We start from the raw sequence: 16,010 nt of genomic DNA, 5'->3' as shown, positions 1-16,010 counted from the left end.
TGAAAGCAATTACTTGTTCTTGAATTGATTTTGCTTAACTTACATCCTGCCATTTAGCTTCGCCCTCCTTGACTCCGGTGGTGCTCCTCTGCAGGTGTTCCTGTTTCCACTCCCTCGCCTCATCAATGTGTTGGCCCGCATCAAACATATTCCCATCAGGAACTTTATGCACAGGATATACCATCGGGATGTCACTCATTGATTTGCTCCTGGTTCAGGCAGGCAGAAAGTCAACAGATCTAATGTTATACCACATGGAATACCGATCAAAAAACACACAGTGGGGGAAAATGCAGTTTTATATGGCTTGACAGCATCACCTTCTGAGCAAGCAGCAGCATTACAAACACGATGAACCAGCAGCAGCTTCCCAACGCAGCACACACGCATGCACAAACACACCATGTTACATTGCACAGTATGTACTCTATGCCAGCTTCAAAACAAAAGGTGCATGCCAAAATGTGTTGAGCATATGGTAAGCCACAGCATGGCAGCCACAACACAGCACATTTTATATTTAAGCAACAAAACCCTTCACCAAGTGAGAGCAGCAGGCAAGTGAAGTGCCTGACCAATACAAATGGCTGTGGGTGTTCTCATTTGGATAGCACAGCAGCCACGACGTGTAACAAACAATATTGCTCTAGGCGACAGAGAACGTCAAACTTGACATTCAAATTACTCAGAGGCATTTGGCAGCTAGGTGCTGCATCACAACAATGACATCATTTGAGAGAAGGCAGCGAGACTGTGATTACAATTGATGCTGCAGTTTGTCATGTTTTAACTGCCAAGTCTCAGCTCAGCAGAGAATTAACAACAGCTATGCCAAGTATCTTCATGATTAGGCAAAGGATGTGTGCGACTTATTTTCTGTGTAGATAAGCTAAACACGGCGACAAAAGCAAACAAAGACAAAGCAAAACAAAGCAGACAGGCTCAGAGAGTTGTCTCAAACATCTTTTTCAGATTCTTTGGATGGACAACGTTTGCTCAACACCTTCTCAGGGCTGTTTTGACAAAGAAAGGTTCTTGCTTTTGCTTTGATATAGAGAAAAGTTGATTTTGAGGAGTCAAAAAACCTGCATTTCGCTCAAGGACTTACCAAATCCAGCCAGGGTTGACCTGAGGTGGTCTCCCAGGTCTGGCCTGGATTTGACATTCTCTACAGAACCAAAGAAACAGACACAAAGACTGATGAAGGTCAATATAAAGCTACACATAAGGCGCTGGTTTAAACCACTTAACTCACATCACTGAAACAAGTGATGAAGATCAGGCATAAAAAAACAGGCTACACTAAAAATTATATTAATATTAAAACAGGCAGATTATTAGAAGGATATATACTTAATGTACTTTAGCATACTTTGCTTCACCGCCACTACTGTAATGTCCCTCTTTTAGCAAAAATAAAAAAAAGTGCATGTAATGCAGACAAACCACATGATGTACAATACTTTATTGCCACTATTACATAGTCTGTTTTTCCAACATTAAAGCCAGATACACCACGAGTCATTTGTTTGACCATCATTTAAAGTGACTCATGACTCAGCATGACACTGTCAACACCAAAAAGTGATCACATCATAACTACTCCATGAAAAGGTGCCCGAGTAAATGCCAGATAACACAGCAAGCCGTACTTAGGAACAAATGTTTCTGATAAACTTTAATCATAAACAGTAGAAATTCAAAGGCAAAGTACACTTGACTGATTATTTTATAAAAAACCCATTTCATAAACACAGCAAAAATTTGCATATCTTAACCAACGTTATGTAGTTCACTGAAGCGTGAGATAGACCTGCAAATAAAGAGCAGCATGTGATGATAGTGTATGAAGGGTGTCTGTGCAAACAGTGGAAAAGTGGAGTGCCAGAGGGCTTGCGTAGGAGGTATATGTGCATGTGCACACGTGTTGTGTTTTGGGTGGTGAGGAATGGAGCGCATGTCCAAGGTCAGAGGGGGGACTCTCAGAGATGGTGTTGATACTCTTGAGATATAGGAGAGATGTTTCGCGCAGCAGATGTCACAAGCCAGGAAATCTCAAAATCAAACTCATCCTCAGAACCTAAAGCTTTACGGCTACAGCAAAAGAAATAAGAAAGGAAGAAAAGTGAATCAAATGAGTAAAGAACAACAATGGATTGAAATGTATGTAGAAGAGTTGCCTTTAATTCCAACATTGTAAAGACAATGCATAGCTATAAAGTATATAGTATAAAGGTTGAGCAGTTTCAGCTTTTATGGATTATATCCTCTACTTAAAACTAGCTTGCTGGTGTGGTTAAGCTCATCAGTAAACTGGTGTCTAAAGCCATAGCCTAAATATTTAGGATTTATTATTAAATTGCATCCAAGTAGACAGCAGTAGACTACAGATTACAAAGTCAGCCATGTGCTGCTGCTCTCTGCTACTTTTGGCCATTTAATGTTTCCAAGAATAATTGCCATCCTGAAGCAACGCAAACAAAAATTGTGCAGAAACACACACTTGAAGCATGAGTGAGTATAACACTGCCTTTCAGCTTTGCTTTGTATTAAGTGAGGCACAATTGCTTTAACACATTCATTCTTAGCACTGAGGACTACTGATCTCAACAAATGACAGACCTTAAGTTTTGCATATTACGGTACCAGGGTCTCTTCTGGGAGCCTAGGTAGATCCTGCGGACACGAATCTCCTCCTCAGGTGTCCAGTATCGAGGCAAGAAGCAGTCATAGTTGGGGTTGGTGGAGGTCTGGTGAAGGGCCAGCTGTACTCTCCTGACATATAAGTCATCTAAGACAGGGTCTGCCTCAGTATTATCATCTTCAGAGTCTTCCTCACTCTGAGCTCGCAGAAAAAGCTCTTTATCAATGGCTTGCTCAAGGGGTGACGAGGCAGGGTGTGGTTCAAGGGTGAAGGGAGCACCTACATTGCTGCTGCAAAGAGTGGTATACAGTAATCATGCCGATGTTTATTCAGGGCATGTGGTGTTGCATCATGTATGCACAACTTTTGAATAAAATATTATCACCATCATTAAGTATGTTACTTCACAAGCTTGTCAAATCATATAAGAGGCAGAATTCTAACTGAAAAATTAAGCATTCTGGGCTTCACGATTTCCAAGTGTAGTGTGTGTAAGTTAGCAGAGCCAGGCACAGCACCTACAGGTATAGAGTTGTTTGCTCAGCCCAATGCTGAACTGCTTGTTAGGTGGATGACAAGGAAGTTCACTATCAAGACAGCCCGAGACAGCCAGCTATATCAAACGTTGTCTATTGTCATTTCCAATGTCTGAATAATGTTTTTGTCTTAAAAGGGGCACTTATCTGAGCTGGGAGTGATAAAAATCCACCTGAAAAAGTATATATCCTAACCCACTTCTTAGGGAGGGGTTGGGGTTTCACAGTATTCATCCTACAGAGGGATGGTAAACAAGACGTGGGACTCAAGTGATCTGCCATCAGGTGATCTGCCATCAGGTCTGGGTCCACTCACAGTTACAAAGGTGAGAAGAGGTTACCTGGAGACAGCTCTTCTCAGTAAAAAAAAAAGGTGATACATACTAGGTCCTGTTGGTCTTCACTAACCAGCACCAGAACCAGTCAAGCAACAAGTTGACAATTTCTTCTAAACAACTTAAAACATTATGTACTGCAGACATCAATTATGCATCGGACTCATGGTATTCTTTTGACTCTGAAACGTAACGTTTTCATTTTATTACAAATAAACACAAGTGTTAACACAGAGTGATAACAAGCTGCTACCTCAGTTCTACCAAATAATTGTTTTGTTAATCAAATCACAGAACCCGGGTTTAAAAAGGATAGTGCCATTGGAATTTTTTTTTTCTTTCAGTAGTAGATTGACAGAAATCTATTTTTAATAGATTTCCATGTATGGGGACCAGGAGCAGCGTTTGTGTATTGGCTGTGTGCATGAATGTTAGCCTTTAGTCTGAAAGGCTACAGGAAAAGATAAGGATAGACAAGGATAAACTGTTAAAAAAAAAATGTAAAAAAAAAAGACTGAAAGAACTGTGGTTCCAAACTGACTTCACCATGGTAGATTTGCTCAATAATGAGTTTCAGCTGAGAACAACACATACCATGACAGTGAGGTTAGAAGCCACTGATATGTAGTGATGAATAGAGAACCTGAATGTCATTTTACTGTAGTATTGATTTCCACATATTATGACAAGTAGCAATAGCTATAGTTTACGAGATTCTGCCACTGTTCCATTAAACATAAACACTTACTTATTTGCTTAAGTTCCACACCATAGTTTTAATGCTAAGTAGTAGTATTGTTTATTCCATGTGATTGTAAAATGTCTTTGAGCACTAACAAAAGTGCTATACAAATTTATTATTATTTTTTAAGTAAAAATCCAAACCTGAAATAAATAAAATAAAAAATGTAAAAGAAAATACTGCAAGAAAACCAAAGTTCAGGACATGCAAAACAAAATGTAAAACAGAATTTCAGATGCCATGCAAGTCAATGATAAGTCAGCTACAGAGAAGATAAGTGAGTTAGTAGCTGCATGTTGGGTGTCTGTGTAGTTCTCATGTGAGCAGTACCTGGTGAGGGAACTGGGACAGTCCCTTCCGTTCTTTTCCCACCCTTGTCGTCTCCGTAGGAGTGGTGGTGGGACATGGGCTTTGTTTTGCTGGGCTGCGGGCTGCGTGGCCTCCATCCTGAAGCCCTGCTCTGCTTCTGCGTCACTCCCACAACCTGTACACCACACAGACATAAATAGGGAGACACATGAGAAGTGAGCAATGCAAGCAGAGGTGGGAAATGAACGCAGCAATAAAAGCGAAGAAAAAAAAAAAAAACTTCACACCAAAAGAGAATACTTTATGCTTTTAAAAGGGAAGTAAAAACCTCAAAATCAAGAGAGAACAGATGATAAACCTTCACACGTCCCAGCCTTTAGGGAGCATTGCAACAGGCGCTGCACTCCCTCCAACCACATGCACTTTATCACCACTGTGTGGAACTTGCCAGAATCTATCACTGACGTGTACTGAGCACAAGCATAATGAGGTTGCATAGAAGTGAAATAGCCAGATGAGGGAATCACAGACATTCAGACTGTTGTGCATAAAATGAAGTTAAGTTCAACATGCATCACAGGACTGCCAATAAAATGGAAAATAATGTAATATCCCAATATATTTTCATTTAGACATTTGTTTTGCTACTGCTTATTGCCACCTGATGCAAAACTAGAGTGATTCAACCTATACTCAGTTCAGAAAAGCTTCTACATATGCTGTTCTGAAGATATGATAGCATCTAAGTCTTTCAAAGGAAAAAATCCTCTGGCATACAGAAAGTGACATATTTTACATTACCATTTAATATACACAAGATGGTGTGTTAGCACATGTGACTGTGATAAACATGCCTGACTCCCCGGGGTAAATTTATAATTAGTTTAAGAAATAACTTAAGTGAGTGCGAGCCGCTTCCTTTTGAATGTTACTAGGAACAGCGACAGTGTTTTGTTTGGAATAAAACAGAAAAAAGAAAACACTTAGTGTGAGCAGTGACAGCCACCGTTGCTCAACAAAGAGCTGCGGTACCGACAGAAACTCCAAAGAAAGTCACATTGTGGAACTGAGCACACTGATTACCAGGTGATCTCTGGGAAACAGAGCAGAAACACCACAGCAATAATCTATAACAGCATTCGACAAGAATCTGGCAGCCCTTTAAGAAAGTTGCAGGCTCTGATGTACACAATTCATAGACTGTGCAGAAAGGATGGAGAATGCAAAGGAAATTTACATTCACTGCCGGTACGACGGGCACGCCAGTCCAGGGATTCGATGCTGTCCGCAGAGTTCTCTCTCCTGTAGCCTGGCCTCATGCGCCGTAACTCCTCTCTCTCTGGATAACAATACTCTCTGTATCTGCTGTCTTTCACAGACACACTGCTGCCATCGTCTAGAGCCTGGGTGCAGAGGGCAGAGAGACAGGGTTAATGCAGGTGGGGACAAAAAAAAAAAAAAAAAAAAAAGAACACACTCATGTATGAAGCATGGAGACGCAGTCTACCTTAGACAAGGCTAACCCCAAAAGCCCTTCAAAGGCTTTGAAGTTAAGCTGAGGGCCACTGTAGAAGGGGTCTAGTTGAGCCTTTCGACCCAACCAGTAGATTGTGATCAAAACCTGGATAAGAGACCAACAAAAAGAAATTAGGTTATTAAAAAAACCCACTGCTGCACATGTTTATATACATTAAAAGTGTGTTGAATACCCCACACTGGCAACCCACAATAGTTATAATCTTTTAGACATTTATTCCGTTTTCCTTACTCTGTACTTGCAATACCCCTTTGTACTGTAAGTGAAAACGTATATAAACACAAAAAGTGGGATTTCCATGATTATTCTAGAGAACCAGTGCCTGCTACACACCAGTAAAGCATCTATGCTGCACATGCTATTCATGTACTGAACTGCTGAGGTAAGGTGATGCCACTTTCATATTTCCTCAGAAATGACTTACACCTGCCCTGAATAAGGACATGCTCAGTCTAAAGCAATAACAGAATAGAGGGATTAGGAATTAAGAGTTCTTTCAGTCTATGCATAAGGGTCATTTTAAACATGCCTATCATAACTTAATGGTGGTTATTTGCAGATATCTTTTAGCCTGCAACACCAGTGTATGTACGGGTACACTATGAGCTAACAATAACCAATTTTCATCAAAGCTTTATTAAAGAAGACATACAGTCAACTGCTGGCTATTTAAGCCTATTTGTGCCATCTCAACTTAAAATGATCTTGGTTTTCCCTCATGTCTGGCCAATTACCATATTAAGGCACCAATTCCCTTCAGAATGCTATAGAAAAAGGCTTCAGTTAAGTTTGTATTTTAACCCATTTAAAAAAGGACCTTCAGCTGCTGATGGATGTTGGGGGAAAAAAAAAAAAAAAAAAAAAAAAACTTTTATTGGTAAAAACTCACATTTTTCAGCAGAAATGGGCTTAAATCAGGGAAAATGACAGACCAAGGATTTTAAATACTTTTCCAAAAGGGCAGTCTTAATGACTTTATAACAACCAGAAAGACTGTCATATGCAAGGTGTTAGTGTAAAAGAGTGACATTTCAGCATAAGAAACATTCTTTGCAAGTCACAGCCATGGAAATGTGAAGAGACAATTCTTATTAGGCTCCTTCCTTGGCTGAGATGAAATTACAGTGCCTAGTTTTGCAATGACAAGATCAATTCTGTAAAATTAGACAAATTGCATTACAATTTACAAGATACATCTGTCTGCCTTTAGAATGTCTCAATTCCTACGTCACCCACATTGCAAGCAACCAGTGTCATAACATTAGAGACAACCAAGGAAAAGAAAACAGAAATATACTATCAACTGGACAGGGAAACTACCACTACTCTGCATTACATAGAAATACTACAAATGAGTACATTAGTGTATTAAAATATTCTAAAATGTAATTCTCTAAATGACATTAGCAAGTTTAAATACACTACTTACATTTTTCAGTCTCCTACTGCTTTCTTCACGCCTAAAGTAACAGGAGAGATATGAATGACTTCATGCAAAGAAAAGTGATACTCATGATTGTATATACAGTGACATCACTTGTAACAAGGATCCAGTTCAGACTAGCAGTATCTCAGCTGCTCAGAGATACAGAGCCATAAAGAAATAAAACTACAGCAATATGTCAAAACCTTCTCATTTGCAATGTCCAGCTATGAGCTACCGATTAGAGTTTACACAGGCCAGGTCATCAGCTGGCATGAACCAGCAGCTTGTCTGGCACGACACAGGGGTAATTTAATATGTCTGAGCTCAGAGAAACCAGAATAAAAACAAATCAGTTATGAAGTCATGAGCACGCTCCCTGTTTTTTTTAAAGCCATCTGCGGTTAAGAGCCACAACCCCATGTTATGAATTATTACATCAGAGCTACCATCACAGAGATTTCTGAACTTTTTCAAGCATTTCAACTTTGGAACTATGTGCAATTTGAAATCACATGCTGTGAAATAATGATGTAGGCACAGTCACAGTGGAGAGAGCCAGGAAAGACAGGGCAGAGCCAGAGCTGGATTCAAAGGAGCCACTGCAGCTAAGTTAACCTCAGTAGTATGTGGTGCACACTTCGCACAGTGAGCCACCAGGGCGCCCCAAACTGAAATATAATTTAATGATAAAAGTTCCATTAACAATTTTGTCGCCATTTGGCATGTTAGCCCTGCTGGAAACCAGCTGGAAATCCCTGTGCCCTCACTGCTGACAGATACATAAGGAGATGTAAGGCACATAAGCCTCTTTTGGCCAAAATTATTCTGCACACAATGCACAAAGCTTTTCAGCACAGGAAACATTGTATAAATATCTTATTAAGTCAGATGTAGCATTTTAAACAATATTTTAGTGTCACAGATGAGAGTTTTGCCATGGGCAAAGTACAGTATCCACACTGCAATGCATGTACAGTGTACAGCACAAACAAAACCGCGCTCAGGGTAGAGGAATGAAAAAAATACATCACATGATCTATTCTAGAGCAGTGGTTTTCAATCTGGGTACTTGTGACAAACCGCACTGCTGGTTTTGATTCTTGTCATCTAATGCTATATCTAGAATGAAATGTAACTACATGACAGGAGAGAAAACTAGCACTACTCTGGGTCCCACTGTTTCTAGATGCCCATACATTCTTTATAATGTTACAATAAAGCTCATGCTGTCATACTATACACAGCTGATGTATATACTTGTCAAAAATCAAATGGTTTAGATATTTAAGTCTAAAATTTTCCATTTATTGTATCTGCCAAGAGAGAAAAGATGGGCATTTCTTATATAAGTATGAGTTCCTATCTTCGATTAATCCACCGGACACCCTGAGCATGCAGGTTTGGATGTTCGCACATGCGTACACACACATACACACACACCTGCCAAAATACTGCTTCTTAAAGACAATTATACCTGAGTGTTACACGAGTGGACAGGTCCTGTAGGTCCCCTGGGTGAAACAGCTGTGACTCATTCAGTCCAAGTTTTCCACAGGCTTTCAGGAACACGTTCACATTATCCTGGAGCAAAATCACAAATATTCGTGAAGATGAAAGACAGGGGTTGGAAGGAAGAAGAAAGGCAATGCTAAGCAAAAGGGAAAAGTTAAAGGAAGGTGGTTAGGGAGCAAATAATGCAGAGAATTTAAAAGATGAGATACTAAATAAAAGTATTCTTACAGTCAAATGTATAGATGGACACCATTTCTCTCTGAATATCAGTTTCACTTTAGTTTTAGGATAAGCCAAATTATAGCAACAGTATGATGTTGCCCAGCAACGCTGACAGGAAGCCACACAATGTGTCTCACTTCCTGGCTGGCAGGTGCCTTCTCACAATACACTTGCATGCAACCTCGGCCCCTGTCCCACAAGAAACCTTACAGCAAAAATACATTTGAAACTCAAGAGATGGGTAGTCCAAAACTCACCAGCCCTGCAATGGGAGTAGAAAGCCTGTTCAGTCTTTTGATAATGCCAGGTTTCAACTGGTTGATAAGGCTAAAAATAAAAACAACAAGTAAACAAACAGTCCTCAGAATACATATATTCACTGATAAGGCTCCATTTGTTTGTTGAGAGAAGACCTAAGGTGTGTTACATCACCAGGAGCCCATTCCACAAAAGAAACTGAGAAAAAAAAAAAAAAAAGATACGGTGTTTACTTTGAAAGGCCTGACTTAAGTTTACCTAACAAATCAATCCAGGATAAAGCAGTCCACTAAGCCAACTTTAAGCTAAAATGCAATTAGTCAAATTGAAGATAGCTTTAAACAGTCATGACAAATGCACACTGACAGCTTAAGACTGAAAATGTGGAACACATCACTTCACAATAGAGAAGAGAGACTTCAAGTAGTCCTGTGTTCATAGCCAAAGAATAATCAAATTCTATAATTAAAAAAGTCAAAACTATCACCACTAATAAAGACAGGGAAAGCTGTGTAAGATATTGCAGAATCCATTGTAAAGTGCTTAAAAGGTTGATAGGATATAAGTTTCGTTACACATTTTATGTTTAGTGCATGGTGAGACAGTGGCTCTTCTGCCCCTGCCCAAAAGACTTTGAAGACCCTTTGAAGACCATATTCTGTTTTAGTACAGGATGAAGACTCATTTGCACAAGAATGGATGACACTGTATTTAGAAAGTCAGGGTAAGATAATCAACATTAAATCTGCAACCATATTCCTACATAAAGCATGGTGAACATGATATTCAAACTATCTGAAGTGGGACAGTGGGATTGTCAGATGGGATTGCAGCTGAATTGAGGGCTTAAATTGGTGCTGATGAAGGTGGAGAGCACTAGTCCTAAATGAACTGCCTATCCCTTATATTACAGAAAATGAATTAAACATTTATAGGAAAAGACACATACTGAGGTAAACTGAGGCAACTGGAGATGATATTCAAAAATAAAATAAATGTAAATGAGAGAAATGGGAGCTCTAAATTATTGAACTTAAGAAAGTATCAAGCTGAACTGTACTAATCATGGGAATCATAATGACCAACACTTGTTCTATACTAATTAAGCCTATGCCATCTGCTATGGGAAATGTGAAGTTTTAATAAAATGTTTAAATTGCTTGTTGGTGTCAGGTTCATTCCTGAAACTGTATTCATGAGGCACTTCAGTTAAAAAATAATGAAAACAGATGGTGAAAATGCCCAAATTGTTGTACATCATAATGCAAAACCAGCTTTTTAAAATCTTATTTTGTCAATAAATTATGTAAAGACAGTAAAGACTAGTGAAGCCAAATACCCTATAATGGTCCACAAGTTTTGAATTTTCACTTCCTGCTTTGACAGTTATACCAGACCTGGTCCACAATGTACCAGTCTGAGGTCTACTTTAATTGCAAGTAATGATAATTTCTACTGGGCTACTTATACTTTAGTGAGAAATGTACTTATAGAGCATATTTAGTAGCAAGAGATGATATCCGAGGTGTCTGGGCGCTACATTTTAAGTGTACTCAGAAAAACTGTAGCCTATGTGAAGTTATGATGCATCAACAGAATTACATGATCTTTCTTCTGTATTTACTTAAAGCTAGTGGAATAGTATAGACATAACAAGACTGCCAAGGCAGAGCTATGGAGACAGCAGCACACTGATAAATTGCACAGCTGGTGAAACCACAACTGAGGCCAAGCCAGCGAGTTAACCTAACTTGGTTTGTGTCACAGGATACGTTTCCATGGTGACTTAGTTTGATCGGAATTAAACCTGTTTTGTGGAACTGAATTCCATAAAAATCATTTTGTGGACCCCCTCTCACCCTCCTGACCCACCACCCACCTACACACACAGTGGAAGTGATGCACCACACCCGGTCTATCAAACTCTATTGGAGGCAGCATTACTCACTCGCAAAGCAGGACTCCATTCTCCAGAGCTGCACGGAAATCTTTGCTACCGAATGATTTTCCAGTCACCTCCTAAGAGAACATAAATATTATCAATAGTTTATCCCTTTTCAATGAAACAATTGGATTTGTAACTGAAGGAGAATGAGATCAGAGCTCCACGACAACAGTGTTTTCCCACTTTTTGCAATGAGCTGATTTAACCAACAAAAACATATCAAGCTATCGAGCTACAGTAGGATCTATTTAGATTTAGTCTAAATACCTCAAACTGCTGTGCAAAAGAACCAAGTAAAACACTGACCCATAAAACAATGCATTTAGACAGGGAGGCCCACTGACGTGCAAAAGCTGTTTTTGGCTAAAACAAATTCAGAATACACAACAATGTGAACAATTTTGCATGTGACAGGAGCAAGAACAAGGCAAAGGGCCTTGTAATGAGGACATAAAAATGGGGTAATTAAGGTTCGGCTCCATAACTAACAGAGGGCCCCAAAAGGCTATTCTTCTCACTAATTAGTCCCCCCAGGAATCCACAATCACAATTTTTTTCCTAGAACTGGGCATCAGGCATGGAATGGATGCTTCCCTGTGGGACCATGCAGAAAACACTGAGCCGAATTAACACAACACAATCATCTGGTGAAGATACTTTTTCATTGTACAACACCAAATTTTAATTGGTCTTTTCAATAAAAAAAAGCCTCCAATTCCACAGATCTCAACCATATGGTTAAACGTGTAATTTACATTTCTAAAGTTCCCTGGCTTGCAACATTTGGAATGGTGAGTTTCAGAGATGTCTGATACAATAAAAAGTATAAGGCAAAGAGTACAAGGGTCAAAGACAGAGTGCGTTTACAATATTGATGTGATCCTAGAATGTAGACAGAAGTGCTGGGAAACAGATAACACATGCAAACAAGCAGTTTCCTGCACAGAAATATAAAATAATAATAAACAGTACCAAGTTAAGCATTATTGAACTGAGAATGACCATCACTCTTGTTTAGAAAATTTTTGAATTTCGAACGACTACAAAAACTTTGCTGAACAGGTTTGTTTAAGGTTTTATTCCTCCAAAACAATGCATGCAGCACCCTCAAGTTTGTTAACTGGGTGCAGATGTTAATCTTATTCCTCACTGTATCTGTTAAAAGACATAAGACAAACATCACCAGAGCACTAATTTACAAATTAAACAAAAACCAACAAAAACAGCAAAAAGGTGATGCACATAAATCCCAGTCAGGGCAAAAATTGACCAGGACCGTTTGGCTCAAGAGGCGATACACTGAGTTTACAAACCAGGCCTTAAAAATGAATAGAAATAATAAGGTTTCTGAAACTCCTGAATATTTGAAAGTACTGGTGGTGGATTTATGATGCCAATTCCCTCAAAAGCCAGCATGCCTTGCTCCTATCTTCCACAATACACCCTTCATCACTGCTTATCCATCCTTGGCTTCGTCTCTCTTATCTGTCAATGCAGAGAATAACTGAGTGGTAAAATTGGCATGGGCTCATTGCCAAGAAAGTGTTGGGCAGCCCCTCATAACTATCCACTTAGACACAATTAACAATAATGGGCCCATTTAGACTTTGTCAGCATCCAGTGTCCACATTCTACAAGTTGTGTTCATTGATTGTGACTACAGTTTACAATTTGGAGGCTACAGAGAGGGCACAGAGCATGGACACAGTAGACTACACAACCTTGAAAAATTATTTCACCAATTCCAGATCCTCTCATTTCTCACAGTCTCCAACCCAAATCGCACCTACATCATGAGCCTTTCCAATTTAACCATTCATTACACTGTCGAGAGCAATGGTGTGCACTGAGCAAGTATTGACTATACCAAAGGGACAAAAATATACTGCTAAACTGAGACAAAATTGAAAGGTTTTTAGAAAGAGGAGTGCATTCTTTCCTGAATGCAGCTCTTTAAAAAAAAAAAAAAAAAAAAAACATCAAGCACAAAAAAAAAAAAAAAAACAAACAAACAAAAAAAAAAAAATCACATGCTCAGATGAGTAAATGTTAGCCACCAAACTTCTGGACTGGACAGAAACTAGAAATACATTCAGTGGCCACTTTATCAGGTCCACCTGCACAATCCAGTGCAGTTCAATGCAACAGCTGAGAGGGGTTTCTAATTTTTTGTCCTCCCTATTTGTTTACATGAGGGGGACAGAATATTAGAAACAGCTCTCAATAAAATGCAGTCCAGTACAACAGCACCAGTAACTATGAGCTCAATGCCACACATAGAATCGAATGAACACCTCTATTTCTGTGACAAAAAGAAACCCTGAGCATTAAAAACACCATAAAAGTAAACTTTCAGGTACAACAGTTGTATTGGATTGTATTAGTATGTAAAGGTGTGCCTAACAGAGTGGACACTGAGTGTTGCTGACTCATGCTGTGTGCACTGTGCACCCATGTATATGCCCTCTCATCCTCTACATAGGCTGCATTCACTTCTGACACTGTATCAGCCCTGCAGTCAAATTATGTCTATGCAAATCTGGACACTGACCATACAACATTCTAACATAGCACTTTCCTGTTTAAGGAGGCAAAGCAAACCCTCATTGTGGCTTATCAAAGTTTATTTGCATTAAGATATCAAAGATGAAGCTGTAACTGTGGCCCAGTTGGAGTTTAGAGAGAGGAGGCTTGAGTGTTACTCTTCATGGTATAAGTGGATGGCATAACTTTGTGGATAGAAATGCCCTGAAAAAGACGGGGAAGACAACAGGCGAGGATGTTGGGCTGAAATGACTATGCCCGCACACTGACTCTACATAAACGAATTTCCTGTCTCCTAAAAGGTTGAATGGCCAAATATTGTCCGTGCACACATGGATAGTCTGAGTCTGCAGACGGAGCATGTGCAAAGTAAAGAGGGGTGGCCGTGAAACATACCTCCATCCAGCGCTGAGCCTCGTTGAAGGCGTCTGCACAGCTGATAGTACTCTGCTGGCGCCACTCCATCTCAATCTCGTCAAAAGCACAAGTCTGATAGAAGGGAGAAAGGTGTTTGAGTTTCTAATGTTTATCATGTTTGTCCTATTGGTTTATTTTAAAGAGCGCTCAAGCACCCCCTCACTATCAGCGTAATAAAATTCATTTAAAATTACTTTAAAAAACAAACAAAACTATACAATTTAAAAGACCATTTTTTTGGTTCGTTCACCTGTCTGGATCACCGCAGATCTCCGCTAATTGGCATCCGTTCAGCACTAAAGTATCAACATCTTTACCACCGGCTGTACATTATTGAAAAGTCTCGTTTATTGGGCAGTTTTGAAGGGAGAGTCTCCGCCTACTCAGCCTATCTAGTCAGCCACCATTGACATAAGCAAAGTTTGTGGCAAAGTGAGACCGAGGGAAGCAATGTGGATGTGACCCTCTAGTGGCCTGATGTATGAACAGACAGTCGGTAACAGGGGTTTTCAAAATAGAGTCCGAGGACCTCCAGCGGTCCATAAGGGCCATCCATGGGGGTCCTCCACGAAATAAGGAGTAGTATAATTTCACTAGAGCTTGTTACCATACAAAAAGCATATGAGCCATTATTTTAACATTATATTTTAATCTTACCACTTTGTATCTATTTTTTTGTTGTTCTTTGTTCAAGTATGACAGCTAAACAATTTCATACTTGACAAAAAGCAAAATATATTTTCATATCAGGGTCCCTGAAGTATCTTCAAATGGGGGTCCACGGCATCATGGAAGTCAGTAACATGAAAAGGATTAAATTAGGGAATATAAAACCAGGGTGAACATGTACGGCCAGCATCACTGCCTTGGAGCATATTCAATAGATTGGTCCAAAAATCCACCCTGATTTCACAAGGTGCAATAATGGTGTACAAAATATAGTAACTAGACATGACCAATGAATGATGAGGCTGATATGGTGATCAGTGGCTACTGTTTTAAAGTAATATTTGTGCATGGCACATGTAGACAAATAGGCCACACAGATCCTTATAACCACCTGCCTCTGTCCCCCTTTGTTCCTGCTGTTGTACCGCCATTCTCCTGTGCAGACTGTACCAGTCTAATACAATATTCATAGATTTGTGTACATTTTAAGGATACCTCTCCACTCCCTGGGTGATACATTGGAGTGATGAAGGGTTGTCTAGGGCATCCCCCTTCTCTCATTCACATGCCTATGAATACAAAATTGTTTTTCCTTTGTAATGTTTCAAGATTTGAAAGAAAAGCATAATGATAATGTGGTGGGTGCATTCTCTGTTACAGCAAATGCTCACTCCAATCCAATTTCCTGCCAAAGGCCCAACCAAGTGCATCATTTGGGCATCAGGGGCAGTGATGGAATAAAAAATGTAAAATGGGTACAAAGGTGTTGGAAACATTGCAAATTCAGTGAGCTGTGTGTGTAGTGAAGAAGTTTCTGTGAATCAATAATCCACACAGACTAGTGACTTGAGCATAACCAGGGAAATTAAAATATCATTTACTGCACCATCTGGTAGAATCATCACTCAGACAAG

General features: G+C 39.6%; 1 protein-coding gene across 3 annotated transcripts in view; it reads right to left on the bottom strand.

Annotated features, from left to right (window-relative positions):
• The window catches only part of lmo7b (LIM domain 7b), a 31,238-nt gene extending 16,454 nt beyond the window's left edge, over nt 1–14,784 (bottom strand). For 2 of the 3 annotated variants that reach the window (XM_030045626.1, XM_030045640.1), the window contains exons 1-11: nt 14,678–14,784; nt 14,407–14,499; nt 11,470–11,540; nt 9,521–9,590; nt 9,004–9,110; nt 7,533–7,563; nt 6,074–6,187; nt 5,804–5,969; nt 4,588–4,741; nt 1,109–1,168; nt 44–209 (exon numbers count right to left, since the gene is read on the bottom strand). In XM_030045626.1, the coding sequence (XP_029901486.1) occupies nt 44–209; nt 1,109–1,168; nt 4,588–4,741; nt 5,804–5,969; nt 6,074–6,187; nt 7,533–7,563; nt 9,004–9,110; nt 9,521–9,590; nt 11,470–11,540; nt 14,407–14,475 (1,008 nt within the window). In that variant the 5' untranslated portion in view covers nt 14,476–14,499; nt 14,678–14,784. The remainder of the gene's footprint in view (nt 1–43; nt 210–1,108; nt 1,169–4,587; nt 4,742–5,803; nt 5,970–6,073; nt 6,188–7,532; nt 7,564–9,003; nt 9,111–9,520; nt 9,591–11,469; nt 11,541–14,406; nt 14,500–14,677) is intronic. The other variant, XM_030045634.1, reaches the window with a different exon arrangement.
• Between the last annotated feature and the right edge of the window lie 1,226 nt (nt 14,785–16,010).

The sequence above is a fragment of the Myripristis murdjan genome, chromosome 3 (assembly GCF_902150065.1).
Source record: "Myripristis murdjan chromosome 3, fMyrMur1.1, whole genome shotgun sequence".
Lineage (NCBI taxonomy): Eukaryota > Metazoa > Chordata > Actinopteri > Holocentriformes > Holocentridae > Myripristis > Myripristis murdjan.
This window is presented reverse-complemented; position numbering and strand designations above follow the sequence as displayed.